Source organism: Sus scrofa, chromosome 13 (assembly GCF_000003025.6).
Source record: "Sus scrofa isolate TJ Tabasco breed Duroc chromosome 13, Sscrofa11.1, whole genome shotgun sequence".
NCBI lineage: Eukaryota > Metazoa > Chordata > Mammalia > Artiodactyla > Suidae > Sus > Sus scrofa.
The window spans coordinates 173,888,717-173,909,849 of record NC_010455.5 but is presented as its reverse complement, the minus strand read 5'-3'; the positions used below and the strand labels follow the sequence as shown (position 1 = coordinate 173,909,849).

The window sequence follows — 21,133 nt, the reverse complement described above, 5'->3', positions numbered from 1 at the left end:
AGTGCTCACATTTAGAGCCAGAGAGTAGCTTAGATATCTGGGTTGGTCAGTATAATTCCAATTACAAAATAGTACCTAAAGGAAAAAAGAAAGTGTTGCGAAAATGTGCCCATATGTGGGAAAGATCTCAGAGTGGAGATAAGCATTTTAACGTTCACTCTAATAAATCCCATAATATCACAGCAAAATTAACATCAGCAAAGGCAAGTTTGCAATTTTGCTTTATTTTTATTGACTGAAAGTAAAAGATATCTTGTGAAATGTTACAATTAACCTCAGAAAAGGAGATATTAGCGTCTACCAAGATAGTACGTGAACAAGAGAACACAGATAAAACTTATGCAAAATAAGGCATGGCTGAATTCATAGGCAATGACTTTATATTAACTTTGACACAATTCTTAGTTTTATATTATGACTATATACTTATTACAGTATTTCTAAACACAATTTGATAAAGGAGAATAACAGTCTTGGCATTCTGTTATTTAGACCAAGAGACATTAGAATAAAGTCATAGAATATCTGCCATTAAAAAAAATACTATACATTCAACAGAAATAATCAAACATGACACATGATTCAAATTTGAACTTAAAGGATCACATAATTGGCCAGTAAGACAAACTATTTAAACACATAATTTTATATATATATATGGCACTTCATTTGAGACACCTAGCTGTCCAGATGGCTGAAGATATAGTCTAGAATCTGTAAAATTTCAAAACTATGACCCCCTCTACTCCTTAAAGAAAACTCTGACATTCATTTTCAAAGCCAATATTGAATTCAGACATCTGACATTTTGCCTAGACAAATATATTTGAAAAGCTTGCACATTATAAGCTCTGTGACAATAAGTGTGGGAAAACAAAGCGCGCATCTTCCTCTTGTGGAGCTGAAATCAGACTCTTCAGTTGGGCGGGTCCACGTTCTGAAGGATGAGGGCCACTCGGTTTGGAATGTACACCTAAGTCAACACAATCGCGTCAGTGCCGTGAAAAGAAACTCTGAGCATGATGTCATCCTGTCAAAGGGGCTGAGGTGTCACAGGCCTCACTTTCGCCTAAACTGCAGTTATCTTTACACTTCTACTGGCTCTGAGGAAACTCAGTTCCATTGTTCCAAAGGTTCTGGCGTCAATGACAAAACTCCTGTAAAAGCAATTACCACTAGAGGGCTCCATACGCTTTATAAAATTCAATGTTCCTCAGATAGTGGGGACATGAATGATACTTGCTGCACTCTTTAGGCACTAAGAGATGGTGAAGGAAGGCTGCCCCCCAGTTCACAGTGGTATTGTATTCAGGGGGGATAAAAGTAACACACAAAAGATTTCTTATATCAAGACACTTTCATTATCGTTCTGATTTTTGTTTTCTCCTATCACTTTAAGCACAAAATCTTAAAGAGAAGAGAAAAAGTATCCTAAGTGCATTTCAGGCCCCACTTCAATTTAAACCAATCAAGAAGCTTGCCTCTGCACTGAAAATGCATTCTACACTCTCCAGCCCACGCAGAGTCCTGAGTCAGCACCTTTTTGAACAAGTAGTCTCCTGCCTCAGATCCATTTTTCACTTGTCCTTCCATTCCCCACCCGCCACCCACCAGCCTCACCTTCACCCTACCAGCCGTGGCAACCAGCCTTTTCCTTCCTTGAACACACAGCATCCTTCCCTACCTTTCAATCCTGGCTCCTGCCTGCCCTTCTTTTCTGAACACTTTTCACCCAGCTATTTTCCTCTCTCTCAGCCTTTGAAAAATACCAGCTCCAGGAGACATGTTCCCTGACAACTGTAGGTCAGATGCTGTCTCTATTTCATTCTATCACGTCACTGTATTTGTTTCTTTCTGAACACATAACTACAATTTGTAGTTTTTTTCAAGTTTATGATCAAGGTTTATGAGGGCAGAGGCCATATATCTTCATATTTCTAACTTCAGTAGGTGCCAGTGATGACTGAATAAAAGAATGACCCAGCAATCCCACTCCTGGGCATCTATCTAGAGAAAACCCTAATTCAAAAAGATACATGCACCCCGATATTCACACCAGCACTATTTGCAATAGACAAGACATAGAAGCAAACTAAATGTTCATCAGCAGAGGAATGGATAAAGAAGATGTGGTACATATATACAATGGAATATTACTCATCCATAAAAAGAATAAAATAATGCCATTTACAGCAACATAGATGGACCTAGAGATTGCCATACTAAATGAAGTTAGTGGAAAGACAAACATCATATCGCTTATATGTGCAATCTAAAAAATGTATACAAGTGAACTTTGCAAAACAGAAACAGACTCAAAGACTTGAAAACAAACTTATGGTTACCAAAGCATGACAGATCACTGGGGGAGGGATGGACTGAGGGTTTGGGATTGGCATATGCACAATGTGGTATTTGGAATGACTGGCCAATAGGGAACTGCTATATAGTACAGGAAAGTCAATCCAATATTCTGTAATAACCTAATGGGAAAAGAATCTGAAAGAGAATTGATGTGTATACCTGTATAACTTAATCATTTTGTTGTATAGCAGAAATTATCACAATATTATAAATCAACTATAATAAAACTTAAAAAATGAAAACAAAAGAATGAATAAAAGAATAAATTGAGATCAATGTGCATATTTTATAGGATATTCTTTAAAACACTTACATCTAAAATAATTTTAGAAAGTTGAGAAGTGATTTGAACTGCTTGATGCTTATCTATGTGCCATTTTACAAATAACAGATTTAATTACTATTAACAAAGCAGACAGTAAAATTATTATACATTGCTGTCATCATTGTGACAGTATCTCTCCACTTCTGACTTATTGTGAATATTTTACTATTTCAGTCACTTTATCTTTAATTGAAAATTTGACTGATGGTTAAAAAAAGAAAAATGCTTTTATAGTTTAGAACTGGAATGAAAGAAGCAAAGTAAATAGAGATTTAGGGGAAAAAAAAAGAGAACAGCTGATTTTCATTGAATGAGACCATCGTATATCCAAAGCATCTCAATTCTGCAAATGAACAAAATGTTTTCCCTTAAGGTTTCTTGCAACTCTTTAAAATCAGATATATAAATACAGTTGTTTAGTTGTGAACATTAAAGATTAAAGCACTTTTTAAATGACACTGAGAAATTTATATTATGAATGTAATAATTAGAGAACAGTTTTTTAACCTTGAATTCAAAGTAAGAGTGATTTAGGAAAAGATCATCATTATCTGAGAAAAATTTCATAAATGCAAAAGGTCACTGGGTTGCTCAATGTCTCATGGTCTGATGTGCAATCCAAGTACTTTCAAAAGATAAATATTATGTCCTTGTAGTTATTAAGTGTTGGAAACTGTGTATTTCAATGCGGTAATCAAGTTTCCCTACAATTTATACATTGTTTCTAATACTATATAGCTTTCAAACCACATCAAGATTGATTGATTGATTGATTGATTGATTGATGTGTTGCTTTTTAGGGCCAGACCTGTGGCATAAGGAGGTTCCCAGGCTAGGGGTCTGATCGGAGCTACGGCTACCAGCCTACACCACAGCCATAGCCACAGACACGGGATCCAAGCCGTGTCTGTAACCAACACCACAGTTCATGGCAATGCCATATCCTTAACCCACTGAGGGAGGCCAGGAATTGAACCCGAGTCTTATGGATCCTAGTTGGGTTTGTTACCGCTGAGTCATGATGGGAACTCCAACCACATCAAGATTTAATTGCCAACATAATCTCTTCAATATTTTCTCCTTGACTGTGACAGCAAAGATGTTAGAAGACTAGTTCTACAAAAGAAAGCTGGAGGTACCCATGAACAAAGCAGGACTATTACCAAGAGTTCAGGCAGATCCAGTCCAAAGGATGGCATATTGCTACAATGAAGCTATAGACTAAAGCAACACAGACCAAAGCAAATGAAGAGAAATAAAAGAAAAACCAATTGTCAAATTCAATCAGTTCCCCCTCAAATTTTCTCAAAAGAGGCATGAAGCAAGCGATGATCCTGCTCTTCCAAAGGAATCTGCCATGTATTCCTATTCTATGTGTTTAGTTTGGGGAATCACGGTACTAGGTATAACTAGTCAGGGCCAGCAGGTTATAATCAGAATGGTTTTGAATTGTTCTGTTAGGAACATTCTAAACATGAAGACCAACCTAAAGTTTTCAATGGTGCCAGAAACTTGACAAAAGGATTTCAGTCCCCTTTACCTTAAAGAATATTTCATTGATACTATTTGGTCCTATAGTCAATAAAAGGATTCTGCTAAGCCCAGGTCTCCTGAGAAAGAAGCAGTGAAACACACAAGTTAGGCCCATGACAAAAAATGATAGGTCCCTGCGTAGTGTGGGGCACAGTACACATCAGGGCAAGTCACCTCAATCTCTTAGTGGATCTTAGGCAGTTTCAGTATCTACTCTGTTTAAGGCACAACTGCATTGTGATCTTATTAATGAAGTATGAATAAACTGTGCCGTGATAATTTAGAAACAATCTTACTCTCTGTGATCTTTGATATTTTAGCTAAACACATTTAAGAGTAAAACAAGCAGGAAGACATAAGAATTTCATGTTTTTAATATATGCAATGAGTTTCCTATTGGGGCATTTAATGGTTAAAAAATGCTCCAAGAACTGTCTCTAAATGATCTTGGCCATTTTATGTAAGGAGCTTTATGATACCAATTCCAGCCACATTTAGAGACCTCCTAATACTACCTGCTCAAAAAACCATCAGTTGATAATTGTACAATATCATTAACAGGACTATTGTGTAATTATTTTTTTTCCACTGCAGTGTTAATTGCTAGAATGTGTTTATGTTGTTCTAGAGTCCTTGCAATATAGGCAACATGCGAGAATTTCTCCAGGCAACTGATTTTCTTAACCATGGTTATTTGTGGAATTTGGAGTTTTTTTCTTTATTAGGGTCTGAGTATATAAATCAATGTTCTTAGTAGTTAGGAAATGACTACCAGTTACACTAAAGGATTTAAGATTATCAGAGTTAATCCTTATGATGAGCAATTACAGACACGAACAATTTGAGGACTCTATAATTTAGTGCTAAGTACTGGCTCTTTAAATCTTGATTTATAAGATCTATAATTATAAATCTCAATTCTATAAATAGTTTTGATTCATGTAGCAAGAGAAATATGAACATAATTTAAGAAATATGAACATAATTTAAGTAGACTTAAATATAATGCTTGTATAAGCAACTAATATTTAAATACATGTATATAGAAACCATTTAGTATACACATCACTAATGATAAATGCTAAACATATTTTCTATGGTAGTCCATTTATTAGCCACTAAGCCCTAAATATTTTGTAACTAGGATCACCTTATGGACAGTGCAATTCTGTAGGGCCATGAATTTCATGTTTTCTAGCTATCTTTATAGTCAAATCTTCACATAGAATCAGAAAGCCACAGTATACTCCAATTCATTTATTAAGAGAGCCAAAGTGCATGATAATCTACCCGGTTATTTTAACTACCTTAATGGTGTAATCACTACGTCAATCAATAGTATGGCTAAAAAAAAAATAAATGATCACACAATGATCTACTATATTAGGTCATCCAGGCAAAGTGTTATATTCTCCCAGGGTCAAAATCTTTGAGTTGCAGAGATTAATTATACAATTTTGAAAACAGGGTGTCAAAAAATTGAAAATAGAAAATTTAACTTTCAATTAAAAACAATGCCTAAGAGGCAAACTTTAAAATTTTCTGGAAATTGTCCATTTTATCAATAGCACATAATCGGGGGGATAATATCATTTGATGAAAAGGGCATTAGACCCTTAACAGTCTACCTATACAATTTGTCATAAATAAATCACAAATTATTTTGAAAAATAAAAGTGACTTATTTTTCACATACATGCTTTAGTTCATAAAATACTTTCTAAGAAAAAGAAATCTTATTCTAATTCATTATTTTGCATTAGGGTTAAGAGGAAAGTGATGTTAATAAATATTTCTATGTAGAAATATATAGTCTTCTCTCATTCAATTTAGAAATATGAAAAAGAGTAAACTTTAAGAATCAGGATTGATTTCTTTTGGAAAAAACTACACATTTTCATAATTCTGGGTAGAGCAAAAAACACTTCCCAACTTAATTTGTATTTTCAATGCCTAACAACTGAGGGACAATAAAAAAGCTCTATGCCAAACATCCTATTTAAACCAAGTCAACCTTTGAATTGCCAATTTTAGAATGGGAATAAACAGATCTACTTCTTAAAGATAAGGAGAGTAATTGGTAAAGTAATAGATGCTAAACCTACTGCTTTTCACATTTCACCATTAAGATTGCTTAAGTTACTAACTGCCAAAGAATCTAATTCATTTCAGGTTCAATTATCTCTGTTCTCCCTTTTGTGCTGTGGAATGTGAATGTATGAATCAGAAAGGAGAAAGAAAGCACCCCTGCCTTGTGCACTGCTTAAGATACAGGTTAACATATAAATTCCTACATCAGGAACCAAAATATAGAGAAACCATTATGCTAAAATCGAGTTGGCAATAACTGCTAGTGCAGAATGGAAAAGTTCTACCCTAGAGCTTCTTGGCATTTGTGAGATACTCTGACCATAGCACCTACATTTCAACTGCAGTGCACATGCCCTTCTCCTCTGGCTTCCCAGTTTCAACTGATGGAGCACTTAGAGATGAGGCTGGGGTGTAACCTGCTGACGCTGCAGTGCTTACGGCTATTTTAAGATTCCTTTGAGCTGCTTGTTGCTATCTTTGAAAACAGATTTGACACTTATTCAGTAGATCCTTTGGATTATTGAACTTGCAAATTAAGCTTTAGCAAATACCATGCACTAGTTATGATGGACAGAAATTTCATGGAAAAGAAAAAAGTTATATGGTTGTCTCCCCTTCTCTCTTTATTCTAGACATGTGGGAGGCAGAAGGTGGCTGAATGAGACCTAGAGCATTTAGGGTCATGTTCAAGAAACCCGACTGGATCCCAGCACATACAGATCAGTTTGATAAAGAGTTCATTATAATGAGGCATTCTTATAATGGGTTTGTTGTTTAATGCAATTTTTTTTCCACTGGCTCTTTGAAGGATAACTCTGGCAAGAAGGAATCTGTTTTATTGGATGTTCAGGTCTACCTGGGCTCCCTTATTCTTTTTTAAAATTATTTTATTGTATTAATATAAATTATTGCAAAAATCACAATACCATAGACAAAAATACATGGGGTACTATAATGAATATTTTATGTACTCACATATTGCTTAATAAATCACCCTAAACACAAACCTTTTTTTTAAATTAGAGTTGATTTCCTGGCGTCCCTTATTTTTACATTAAAACCAGTGATCATTTCATCTGGAGTCTAAAGATTCATTTAAAATGAGCCATTCCTGAGAGTTCCCACTGTGCCTCAGTGGTAATGAATCTGAGTGGTATCCATGAGGAAGTGGGTTCACTCCCTGGCCCAGGTCAGTGAGCTAAGGATCCGGGATTGCCGTGAGCTGTGGTGTAGCTCACAGTCATGGACTGGATCTGGCATTGCTGTGGCTGTGGCCTAGGCTGGCAGCTGCAGCTCATTTTCAACCCCCAGCCTGACAACTTTCATATGTCATGGGCGTCGCCCTAAACAGAAATAATAAAATAAAATAAAATAAAACAAGCCGTTCCTAAAGCACTCATAATCATTGAAAACAAGATGCTGCTGCTGGGAAGACAGGGCTTATCTTTACCTTCTGACCTAGTGGGACCAGCATTCTATGTCAGGCAGTGTTGAGTTCTGTTCTCTTTTCTTGTGTGCCTGAGGCGCTGTGTTCTTCCACCTGTTATGGAGACTCATGTGACAGTCTCCATTCCATGTGTAATTCAGAACTGCACAGTCCATATTTGCAAGATCAATTCAATTAGTGCTCGAAAAGTAATCTCCTGACTGTGGCTGCCACTGGTTAGTTGGCTTGTTTTAATTATGACAAAATATCTTTGCTCTTAAAAATCTGAAATGATGTCAGCATATTTTCTGCCTACCCTCAAAGATTGCTAGCCTTCACCCAACATGATAATTTCTCTGAAGTTGGGGGAATGTCCTCAAAGCACCTAGTGTCTTGACATGCTTAAAATACCTAAATAATTACTGAATAGCTATGACAATAACTTTTATATACATGCATAATAGCATTTTGCTGTCTCAAAAACATTTGGCTGTATTCATTAGTTTATACCATCTAAGAATCTCTTGCTATAGGCAGGATACTATTACCAATCATACCTACTTGGAACCTGAGGTACACAAAGGTCAAATTATTCAAGTTCTCATAGCTGGTAAAATGGCATAATGGGGACTTGACCCCAAATTCCCTGCCATGACATTTTGTGTCCCCTCCCCCTCACTATTTTACAAGGCTTGCTTCTGCAACAGAACCCTCTTGGGATACATGAACCTTTAGGAAAGTTGACTGTATAACATTTTAGATGTCTGAAACTTTCAAACCTTTTTCAATCTAGTTTAACTGGTTCAAGTTCAGCTTTATGGCAATTGGTTGCTGCTTCTCCATGTCTTCTCTTAGGAGCAGAATCACCTTCCCTAACCCTTCAGGGGTCTCTAACTCTTTTGGGTATTTCAAGAACTTTAACATAATTTTGGTATCCATTTCATAAACTTTTTTTTTTTGCTTTTTTTAGGGCTATACCTGCAGCATATGTAAGTTCCCAGGCCAGGGCTTGAATCTGAGCTTCAGCTGCCAGCCTACACCACAGCCATACCATTTTGGGATCTGAGCCACCTCTGTGACCTTCACCATAGCTCATGGCAATGCTGGATCCTTAACTCACTGAGTGGGGCCAGGGATCGAACTTGTGTTCTCATGGATACTAGTCAGGTTGGTTACTGCTGAGCCACGACGGGAACTCCCATAAACTATTTTTTTTTTTTTTTTGTCTTGTTGTTGTTGTTGTTGTTGCTATTTCTTGGTTCTTGGGCCGCTCCCACGGCATATGGAGGTTCCCAGGCTAGGGGTTGAATCGGAGCTGTAGCCACCGGCCTACGCCAGAGCCACAGCAACGCGGGATCTGAGCCGCGTCTGCAACCTACACCACAGCTCACGGCAACGCCGGATCGTTAACCCACTGAGCAAGGGCAGGGACCGAACCCGCAACCTCATGGTTCCTAGTCGGATTCGTTAACCACTGCGCCACGACGGGAACTCCCCCATAAACTATTTTTATCAATCCTATTTTACATGTCAAATGGGATGTTCTGACAAACTATAGCAATCATTCTTTGAAAAATCTGCTAGCATCTTTGAGCCCTCCCCTTGAAAATATGTATGAATTTATATCTCTCTCTAAACCCATATCAACATCATCATCAACACCCCCCCATACACTTAGGGTAACACCCAGGTCTCATAAGGCCAATGACTTTTCTCAGAGCTGATAATCAACAACTCAGTCTTGCTCATCCCTGCTATTTTCATTTATTTTATGCCACTGTCTGTGACATATATAATATAGCAGCTTACAAAGTAAGGTGCTGGCACCACACATAGGTGAGAATATACTAGAAAAACAGAGGAGTCAGGGGTACTATAGAGGTTCTCATGCTTGACTTTTACTTAAATTTTTTTTAAATAAAAGAATTTAACAGTAAATTCTGTTATTACTGATAACATCATTAACAGTAATGATAAAGCTATACATTTGTTTGATACACCCTGGCCTCATGTAAGTGAAACAAATCTTAATCCAAGACCTTTCATTATACAACAACAAAAAAAAATATGCAGATCTCAGACAGAGATAGAAGAGAGGAAGAAAGAGAGGCAGATACATGGTTAGTCAGAAAAAGGAAACAATATATAATGCAGATGTGGACTTGGCCATAAATTAAATGAAGAATTCCTACAAATCTGGAGTTTCTAAATTCTACATTAAACTTTTTGAGATATATAATATTATATTAATTTACAATATTATATTAATTGTGTATAACACGGTGATTCAAATTTTTTATATATTATACTCTATTTATAGTTATTATAAAATATTGGCTACATTCCCTGTACTGTGTAATATATCTTTGTACTTATTTATTTTACATATAGTAGTTTGTACCTCTTAATCCCTAACCTTATCTTGCTGCTACTTTCTTCCCTCTCCCCACTGATAACCACTAGTTTGTTCTTTGTATCTGTGACTGTTTCTGTCTTGTTATATTCATTCATTTATTTTTTATTTTTTAGATTCCACATATAAGTGATAACAAACAGTATTTGTCTTCCTCTGACTTATTTCACTAAGAGTAATACCATCCAGGTCCATCCATATTGTTGTAAATGGCAAAATTTTATTCTACCTTCTTGTGGCCATGCTGAGGGTATCTGGAAGTTCCTGAAGCAGGCATCAAACCTGCACCACAGCCAAAGCCACTGCGGTGACAATGCTGGATCCTTAACCTGCTGAGCCACAAGGGAACTCCCTAGACTACATTTTTAAAAGAATTTAAATTTAGTGGTTTAAAGCAATATTCTTTCAGTGTGTCAACATCATAAAGTAAAATTTAGTTAATATAATACAACATTCGCCTCAGTAATATAATCATAACTAGGAAATCAGAGACTATCATAACTAGAATGGATTCAGTCTTCAATGACGCTCTGAAAGAAAAACTGTATATAAATAGATTCTTTTAAAGTATTTTAAATTAAACTTCACTAGATAGCCAATAATGTAAAAATGTGCTTGATGTAAAATATCACAGAGAAAGCAAGAACATAAGGGAGGAAATTATTAAAAAAAAGAAATGTTCACAATAGGAAGAAAAATAAACTCTGCCTTCCTCATATTTTAGGGGAAATAATTTTTAATCATATTAATATTCAAGTTTCGCCAAATAGCCTTTATTAATAGTTTTTGCAAAACCCAGTTCAGTCCCACATCACGCTGCACATTTTTTTTTTTTTTTTAGTGCAAACCCCCTTCCCTAGTCCCTGCCTTGTTTCTACGTTGCTTACTTACTGAGGAGTTGTTTCCTTGGGAAAAAAAAAAGCAAAACATTGTTTTGAAAATACAGAATTAAATGTAAATGTAATTAAAATATCTTAAAAATTTTACTTACCAAAAGAGAGTAGGGACGCTTATTATGTTCAAAAGGTTCAGAGAAGAAGTCGGTATTGTGGTCCAGTCTCTGGTGTCCTCCATATTCTGCTGCATCTGAATCTAGCACAATTTTGAACGTACAGCTCTTAAGGAATCACAACGGTTCAGGAGTTAAATGAGACATTATAAAATATGTCTGGGACAGTATTTAAAATAGAATATTGTGAACACTGTTAAATGATGACTTGTGCTATGTTCTCATTTCTTTAATATTTCAGAGTTTCTCATGTTTGAAAGGGGGCTTATAGGCTCTCTAGTGCACACACTCATTGGTCTTGGTATCCTTTTATCACAGCTTATCATGATCATCCGTATCTATTAATGAAGACTCTACTTTTCTCTTCAAATCCGTAAAGAGTAAGTTCAAAATACAGTAATTTTAAAATATTCAATAGTAGCTATGCTAGCTCCATGTGTCCTCTACAAACACTACTAAATACTTACTAAACATAATCCATCACCTTCGATTATTACACATTTGATATGGCCGTGTCCTTTTTTCCTCATCTCTGAATTCATTTCAGCTTGAAAAATCCTGGTTGATAAAGTGAGGAATACAGAAGTGAACCAAAGGTCTGAAGAGTCCAAAAGAGTCCAAAACCAAGCAGGCTTACTCCCTGCCCTTGGTCACAGGCAACATGCTGCTATTAATGCATAAGATTAGCTTAAGACACTGTTCATCATGCCACAGGTGGATTGCTGTTGCAATCATGTGATCTGCTACAATTTAATATCTGATTTTTCACAGTGAGCTATTATCATGTTAGTATTACCACATTTATAACAAAATAACAGCTATGGTTATTATGTTCAAATTTATGCTCAGATGTCCAGAAATGATACTTGATACAAAAATCCACCAAGAACTATACATGGGTACTTAGAAATTGAAGTTTCTTCTAGACTAAGGAGGGAGACAGGCGTGTCTAAGTGTTTTGTGTTTTCTTTTCCTGGTATATAAATATTTAATCTCATACATGTTTATATATTTTTATTTAGCAAAATTATCACATGTGGATAACAAATTATGGCCATGATTTTCATGCCTAGGGAACCTCTGTTTGGGTAAGAGATGCAGATGGACTTGCCACAGGAACTTTCAGTGGGAGTGGTGGCTCCATATCACTCAATCCAGGTCAGCCGGCTCTGATGCAAATTTAGACTAATGATCATCATGTTAATGTGTTTAAAAGAGAAGGAAAGGGGGAAGGGAAAGGAGGGGGAGAGGGACTGAGTTCAAAAGATGACTACTGGGCACAAGCACATTCTAAAGTCACTCAGTATAGCTGCAAATGATTTGAGCATACCAATTTATTTAGTGGAGAAACACTGATAGTGAAAACAAATCATTAGGGACATGATAAATAAATGAAGCATTGTGGGATGAAAGGAAGTACTAAAATAAAAGTTTAGCTTTTGTTCTTCATCCTAGTTCATTAAATACTTGCACAGACTCTCAAAAAACATTAAACAAAAGCAAGAAGAGTACAATAGAGTTTAAAGAATAATGCCCTAGAATCTTTTTTAAAACATTTGAAATATAGTATCAATTATAAAGCATTGGTTAACAACATAGATTCTTGGTAGCAGTGACTAAAGAAAGAAAGTATATCATGAAAAGTAGTGATTCTCAACCTGAGGGTTGACAGTCACTGGTTGTTGTGTTATTAAAAGGGTCTCACAGAATGGGTGATTATGTTATTATAAGGGACTGGGAATCTATATATTCCTTGTCTGAGGGCTAAATTATAAAATATAGATTAATTTAAACAGTTGCATAATTTATAGTGTTTTGCCCGTATATACTCTCAATCAAGGACACTGAAAGAACAATTGTTACATAAGGACCAATTTCTTTTTGACATTGAAAGGGATCATCACAGTGAAAATGGTTAGAATCTATTCACTTAATGTATATAATTTATCGCTATAAAGAAAAAGCTTACAAAAGCCATAAAGTTTCAAAACATCAGTTTAGACATATTTCTCTGATCTATAATTTAAAGAAAAAATTCTGCTGTGGCCACTTTTGGAATTATGCAGTCTTGTGTCTATATTACCCTGGGAACAACTTCCTTTAGAAAAGGTCACCCTTAAACTTCAGAAATTCCAACAATTTAAAACACTACATTAAAAGTAATGATTGTGAAAGAGCTTTGTAATTATAAATTACTACCACATATTACTCAAGAATCAGGAAATCTCTTTTAGGAACACTGTTGAGAACAAAAATTTTTAAAGACGTTATCCGGGCAACTGGATTTTGGTTTGTTTTTCTGTTCTCTTACTACGGCATCCCCTCACTCCCTCTCTTTCATGCACATGTGGGCACATACAGACACACATATGTGTGACCTACATAGTATCAAAACCCCTACAAAACCCTAAAACCCTGTCTTCCACTAAAGAATGTCTCTGAAAATACAACTCACAACCAATTTATACTTAAACTACCATCTTCACATGCTGTCCAGTTTCATAGTAGAGAAAGCAAATTTAGAAGGACATCGCAAAACCTCAACATCTCTTTGTTCATAGCTACCTGCCTATACCTAGCTGAGTGCCTTCTCATAATAGGTTCTCAATACATCTTTGATACTGATATTGAAGAGGACGATTCTGTTTCACTTAGAAAGGTCAAATTATATATCTAATTTTTTTATATTAGAAGAAATTCTCCTTGTTTTCTCATTTACTTAATAAATATACACAATATACAAAGCACTGTGCAAGATGAAAAAAATCATTCAAATATGGTTTTAGTTTACACAGCCCATAAGGGGGGATTAGAAATGCCCATGAATGTCTATAAATAGAGCAGAAAGCAATAAGCAATGAGAGGTGGAGCCAAGGAGGGAAGGTAGGACTGACAGAGATACAAAAGGTTTTGAAGTCCTGGCTAGACTGGTTAAGATTTATAATTAAGAATGAGAATGTTGAAGCTTTGTGAGAAAGGTTATGACAATCAGGAAAATTAACATGGGAGTTCCCACTGTGGATCAGCCCATTATAATTAGTATCCATGAGGACACAGGTTTGCTCCATGGCCTCACCACTCAGTGGGTTAAGGTTCCAGTGTTGCCATGAGCAGTGGTATAGGTTACAGATGAGGCTTGGATCTCACATGTGCTTGTAGTGTAGGCCAGCATCTGCAGCTCTGATTTGACCCCTAGCCTGGAAGCTTCCATATGACACAGGCGTGGCCTTAAAAGCAAACAAATAAAATAAAAAAGGTTGAGGGTAGAGCAGAATGGACAAGAGAAAGGCTAAGTCAGAAAAATCATCCAGGAATCTAGCAATGGTTCATGGATAGAAGTAATGCAAATAGAGAGACATATATAAACAAATGAGATTTTGGATGTGCAACTGACGATACTCAAAGGTAAGTAAAGTGATACTCAATTTGGGGAAATAGATATAAGGAGAGAATCGTTGTGCCCCCAAACACACAATAAGTTCAGGGGCAGAGCTGGGATGTAGACACCAGGCAAATGTAGATTTAATTACCCTACACTCCACAAGTGGGGCCCTATTTTATGCCAAGTATAAGGCAAAGTGTTTTCATAGGCAGTTTCTTGTTTAATTCTAAATTTGAGATGCTAAGCACAAAGAGGCCAGAATGAACATGACATGAAGAATGAAAATAAGAAAAGGAGATAAGGTGATATCCACCTAAATGTTTAACCTAAATCAATTTAAAAGGTTGGCATTAAAGGACTGTAATTCTTAATATTATACATGGAGTCTGAATATCTGAGGTTTATTGCATTGGTTCTAGATCAATTTCTTGTTCAACTGGTTCATACAGTCATGTGGTTGGGGGATACAAAACACTGAAGTGAAACATTTGCCTTGCTCAATTTTGGAAAATACAACAGGGAAAGAATGACAGAATTTAGAATTTTTTATGGAGATTTTATTGTCTTAAAAAAAGAGATCAAATAGATCCTTATCCATTTGGATGTTGTTTTAAAATATCATGATTTCTTCTTATTTTAAATTCAAGAGCTTCCTAAGTATTTGATATATTCTATCAACAGGTTGAAGTAGATAAGAAGTTTTAAGCATTATTTTATAATCTATGTCCTCAAATTTGAACCAAGGAAGAGCCATGTTCTGAAGACCTGTACTAATAAGATTAAAGAGCAGTGAAGGCATGAAGACTCTTAACTTCAATGGCTCTTCAAATACTTCAAAAGCTGCTGTGTTTGCTCAGCCACTTGATAAAGTGTCTGTTCAAAGTATAAGGATTTTGATGTAAGAAGTACTATCATTTATATCATTCCGCACTAAACTCACTTCACTCCCGCTGATGAAACTAAGGAAATTTATTGTAAGGTACAAACCCTGAGGTTTCAGATTGAGTGACAATAAAAGGGGTTCTCTAGTGACTGGATGATCATAAAGATGGCAAAGCTGGTAAGTTACCATGAATCTTTAAATCTAAGACACCACCATTTTAAGATGAATTATTTATACACCTCCAATAAAGAGAAAAAATATCACTACGATGCCAATCACTGCAGGACCTATTCCAATTGAAGATGTGTTAAAATGTGAAAAAAGAAAAAGTACACTATGAATACATGAATTGGGTATGTTACTTTCAGGTCTGATTCTTTAATCAGCCCACTCATAGTACTATGACTGAAATAACTGTTGGGAGTTAAGTGACCCCAGGAGAGAGAATCTTTATCAAAGGCAGAAAATGTTAGGTATGAAATTCTAAAGAACTGTGAACAAACACGGATAGAGTAAGAACAGGTACTAAAAAGAAAAAAGAACTTTGTCTTTAACAGCCTAAAGATAACTGCCCAGCACAGAACTTGCCACAATATTCTAACATAATTGTCCCCTTTTTATTGCCAGCCCCAATTCACAAAATCTTAGGGTATGGTGGTATAGCATTTCAAATAGATCTGTCCCTTTATTTTACAAATATAGTTAAATTATACCTTGTTTACTCTCCTGAACCACAGAAATAGCTATAAATGACAACTTTTAGGTGCTCTCTCTGCTCTTTGCAAATACAGAAGTAACAAGGACTTGTGATATGTTGCTGTATATTTTATGAATATGTATGTGTGTTAGAGTGAGGTAGGGGTGTGTGTGTCTGATTTAGGCATTTCTATCTTTAGCTTTGTCATCTAGAATATACAATGATGTAAAAATTCATCACTGGAAATGAGTTCTGATATTTTCATTATTGTTCAAAACTATTTGATAGCAATGTGACATTTATGAGTGTAATACTTTCAACAGACAATATTCATTTAGCTTTTTTCTCTCCCTGACTTTTATTTTTTAAAAAATCCCCAAATATTATAATATTTCTAAAATGAAATTAAAGCAGAGTAATGTAAAAACAAATAAGATACTAACCATTGAATGTAGGCAAAGTATATTTGAAAAATAATGAATGGCAAGTGAAACTTCCCTTTAAGGGGACGATACATTTTTTTAACTCACACTGAAATTTTATTGTCCTTGTTAAAGGCAACAACTTCAATGCATGAGCTACAAATGTCTGTCTTCATTAAAAGTTTAAATGACAACCACGTTTTAATTAAGTGCACAATAGAAGAATATTTCTAGTATAATTAGGTATGCTTATTTCATCAATAGATTTCTGATTTGAGACTAAAAAATAAACTTCAGTTCCTTCAAGTTCACTAAACTATATGTTCTTAGTAACTACCATGCAGAATAGCAATAAAAAAAAAGATGAGTGGCTCAAATATAAACTACTACATAAATTAATAGATTGCTACACTTTTTGAAATGCATTTTCATGCAAATTATTAGTTTATTCTTAGGCATGCTTAATGATACACATCAGTAAATAGCAAATCAAATGATAATATAAAATATTGAGCACTACATAATTCTATATGCAAATAGGAAAATTATTCTCAATACTTTACAGAATACTTTGACTAACATAATTAGGAACTCTTCTTTGTCTTAAGAGATTATACAGCTTAAACTAAAAAATGTCACTGTTCCTCAGTAATTCAAGAAAGAGAAATAATGAAAAAATATGCCCACACTTCTAGCCTAACCTCCCTCTAAAATCGTTGTTTTCTATGCCGTTAGGATTACTCCAAAACCTTATAAATTAAATTATCTGATGAAGCATTGGTAATTATCTAGATCTGCAAAAGAAAAAAAAGCAGATTTTTATTCATCTTTTAACCCCACTGCCATAACAATGAGTTCCAACCACACAGATGTAGCTCTTTTTATAAACATATTGTGCTCTTGAACTCAAAATAATTTTGACATGGGCTATACAAAAACACCTTCACCAAAATTTACTCTAATATATCCCTCAATGAAATTCAATGCAATATATATAAATGGAAAAAGATAATTGGAAACTTCAAAGTTTCCTGAAAAATAATGACAATTACAAGCATAAGTAAGCATCATCTAAACCACTGCATGCAGACAAATAAGTAAAGGAGAACGCATCCACAAACAGTAAAACACAGTGGGTATGTCCATGGGGTTTGGGGTCCAACAATTACATTCTAATCCCAGTTCTGCCAAATACCAACTGTGGGCCTTCCAGCAAGTTACTGAATTTCTTTGAGGCTGTTTCTCATTGGTAAAATGGAGGTAACATATCAAAGGGTTGCTGGGAGGATTCACGGAAGCCATGTACATTGGGTGCTTAACACAGTACAAGTGCTGTGTAAAATGCTCAAGGAGTTCCTGTCCTGGTGCAGCTGAAACGAATCTGACCTGAACCATGAGGTTGCTGGTTCAATCCCTGGCCTCGCTCAGTGGGTTAAGGATCTAGCATTGCCGTGAGCTGTGGTGTAGGTTGCAGACATGGATCGGATCTGGTGTTGCTGTGGCTGTAGTGTAGGCCAGCAGCTGTAGCTCCAATTAGTTTCCTAGCCTGGGAACTTCCATATGCCGAGGGTGCAGCCCTAAAAAGGACAAAAAGACCAAAAAAAAAAAAAAAATGCTTAAGAAAAATGCTCAGATTATTCGCGGCTGTTTATATTATTGTTATAGACCTTGGACCATTTAAACTGCTGTTTCAAGTGATAAAAAATGTAAAAGTGGGAGTTCCCGTCATGGCTCAGTGGTTAACGAATCCGACTAGGAACCATGAGGTTGCAGGTTAGATCCTGGCCTTGCTCAGTGGATTAAGGATCTGGTGTTGCCGTGAGCTGTGGTGTAGGTTGCAGAATCGGCTTGGATCCCGCATTGCTGTGGCTCTGGTGTAGGCCTGTGGCCACGGCTCTGTTTTGACCCCTAGCCTGGGAATCTCCATATGCCGCAGGAGCGGCCCAAGAAATGACAAAAAAAAAAAAAAAAAAAAAAAAAAAAAGTGGGTCAATTTACTCTCTTACCTTTTACACACAACTTGGCCTTTTCTTCCTTTATTTCTGTTCCCTTCTCCCATATCTTTGTTCTTACTAGAATCTAAACATTTTTCCTGTTATTTATAAAATTCAAACATTGATGTTTAAATTTAATTGGACAGTACATTGAATTGAGGATTACACGCTTTTTAAATTTTTGTTTTGTTTTTTTAGGGAGAAAACACTCCTCTGGGAAAGATTAAGGAGACCATTCTGAAGGCCTTAACTGAAAAGTAATCAGTTCCTCTCACTCTTCTGCATGTATCCTGGTTTTTCATGATAGCCTTATCAACTTTTATGATCCTGTAAATTTAATTATGATGTTTTCCCTTGTACTTTATTAAAATCAATCTCTACAAGGGAGTTCTGCCTTTCTGCAACCCCTCTCCCCTCTATTTAGGGCCTAAATTAACACCTAGCATATTTATTGGGTGGATTTTTTAGTATTTTCCTATTGCAGTATCCTCCTTGGGTTTTGATCTGAACAAGCTTTTGCTAAACTTTAAGAAATAATTTAACACTATTGTAGCCATAAAAAAAAAACCCAACCCTGATTTCCCCTCATTTTATAGAGTTAACATTTCAGATCTGTACCATATAAATTCTAACAAATCCCATTTCATTATCTATAAAGTTTTACTTGGACATTTTAAAAGGTCGTCTTTTCCTTCTTTTTGGAGAAGTCACAATAGCTAAACAAATGCATGTCAGCTTGAAACAATTAATGCTCAACTGAATAACTCTGACTGGTATGAGCCATGGAGATAGACATTTTATATAATTCTTAGCTGAAGTGGATAAATGATTACATGTTTACTAAAGTCGACATACACTCAAAGACTTGCATTATCAACTTGACTGGTTAGGTTTCTTTATACAGATGACTGAACTTAAACGTAGAATATCTAAGTGACCTGTGCAAAATTATATATATACACATACACATAAAATTTGGCAGGGCCAGGATAGGCACCTAGGTATAACATTTTCTTACCACTCTACTACCATCTGCCAGATAAAGTCTGCAAAGTAAATGAACATTAAAATACATTTGAAGGAGTTCCCATTGTGGCTCAGTGGTTAACGAACCCAATTAGCATCCATGAGGATGTGGGTCCGATCCCCGGCCTTGCTCAGTGGGTTAAGGATCCAGCGTTGCCATGAGCTGTGGCGTAGGTCATGGACGTGGCTTGGATCTGATGTTGCTGTGGCTGTGATGTAGGCTGGCAGCTACAGCTCTGATTCTATCCCTAGCCTGGGAACCTCCATATGCTGCGGGTGTGGCCTTAAAAAAAAAAAGACAATAAAATAAAATAAAATACATTTGAAAGCTAATTCTTTTAGTCATGGTAGCAGAAATATCCTTTCTCTATATCTGAAGTCAAAACTTGTTAGGAGTAATACACAGTTAATAAATATTTCTCTCTCTTTTAATGTTTTAAGACCAAGTAGAAAATCTAATACTTCTGGGTTTATTCAGTGCTTCAGAAAGATAATAGATAGGGGGCTGAGCTAGCTTTCCATAAGAAACTGTCAAGCGAAGCTTTCAGGAGTGTGCGTGTATGTGTGTGTGTGCGCACAGATAGGCATCACCACTCCTGTTAATTCCTGAGCACTTCTGGGCACATAACCCATTCCTGTTAACACTTTACCTAGGCCGTGAGGGAAAAGATTCAAAGTAAACATTTCCCCCACAGGCACCGAAAAGAATGAGTGAGAGAGCTTTAAACATACAAACACACATACACATACTCATGTTGTTGCTAATACATACATTTTCCAAGGGTATAATAAATCTCTAATATAATCATCTTTTTTTCTTTTCTTTTTAGGGCCTCATCTGCAACACATAGAAATTCCCAGCCCAAGGGTTGAATTGGAGCTATAGCTGTGCACCACAGCCACAGCAACACGGGATCCGAGCCACATCTGAGATCTACACCACAGCTCACGGCAATGCAGCTTCCCTAACCCACTGAGCGAGGCCAGGGATCAAACTCACATCCTCATGGATGCTAGTCAGATTCATTTCCACTGCGCCACAACAGGAACTCCTTATAATCATCTTTAAGGCAATCATATTGGTTTAATCTTACTAGGTTGGTGTGGAAAAGAGTTACACAAGGTGAGAGTAATGCTACTAAGTTACTTTTACAAACTGCATTTCTATACAATTCAGAACAAAATCAACAAATGTTTTGGCTCTCATAGTAAAACATGATTTATGTCATTGAAATGAGGGAAAATTCTGGCACATTTTGAATTAAATTCTATGTAGACATTTATTTTCATAGTTATTTCACAAATGTTGAGCTTTATTTATTAGACTATCCAATATTAAAATTCCAAAGTGATGGGACTATTATGGTTGTAAGAGAGTTAATCAAACCCAGTAAGACAATTCTATGTGTCCCTTAGGTAAGTCACCTGAATCAGTCAACAAACAAAATACTACCAGGAAAAATCTCCTACATTTGAAATTATTAAGGCAAGAAAAGGAAATGTATACAATTACATGCTTCAAAGATAAACTAGTGGGAAGTTCATCTCCCTAAATCTTTTTCAAGGCT

At 35.9% G+C, this 21,133-nt stretch overlaps 1 protein-coding gene across 1 annotated transcript in view; it reads right to left on the bottom strand.

Annotated features, from left to right (window-relative positions):
* The window catches only part of GBE1 (1,4-alpha-glucan branching enzyme 1), a 275,246-nt gene continuing 254,316 nt past the window's right edge, over positions 204–21,133 (bottom strand). The window contains exons 15-16 of the mRNA XM_021070783.1: positions 11,144–11,261; positions 204–973 (exon numbers count right to left, since the gene is read on the bottom strand). Coding sequence (XP_020926442.1) covers positions 917–973; positions 11,144–11,261 — 175 coding nt within the window. The 3' untranslated portion in view covers positions 204–916. The remainder of the gene's footprint in view (positions 974–11,143; positions 11,262–21,133) is intronic.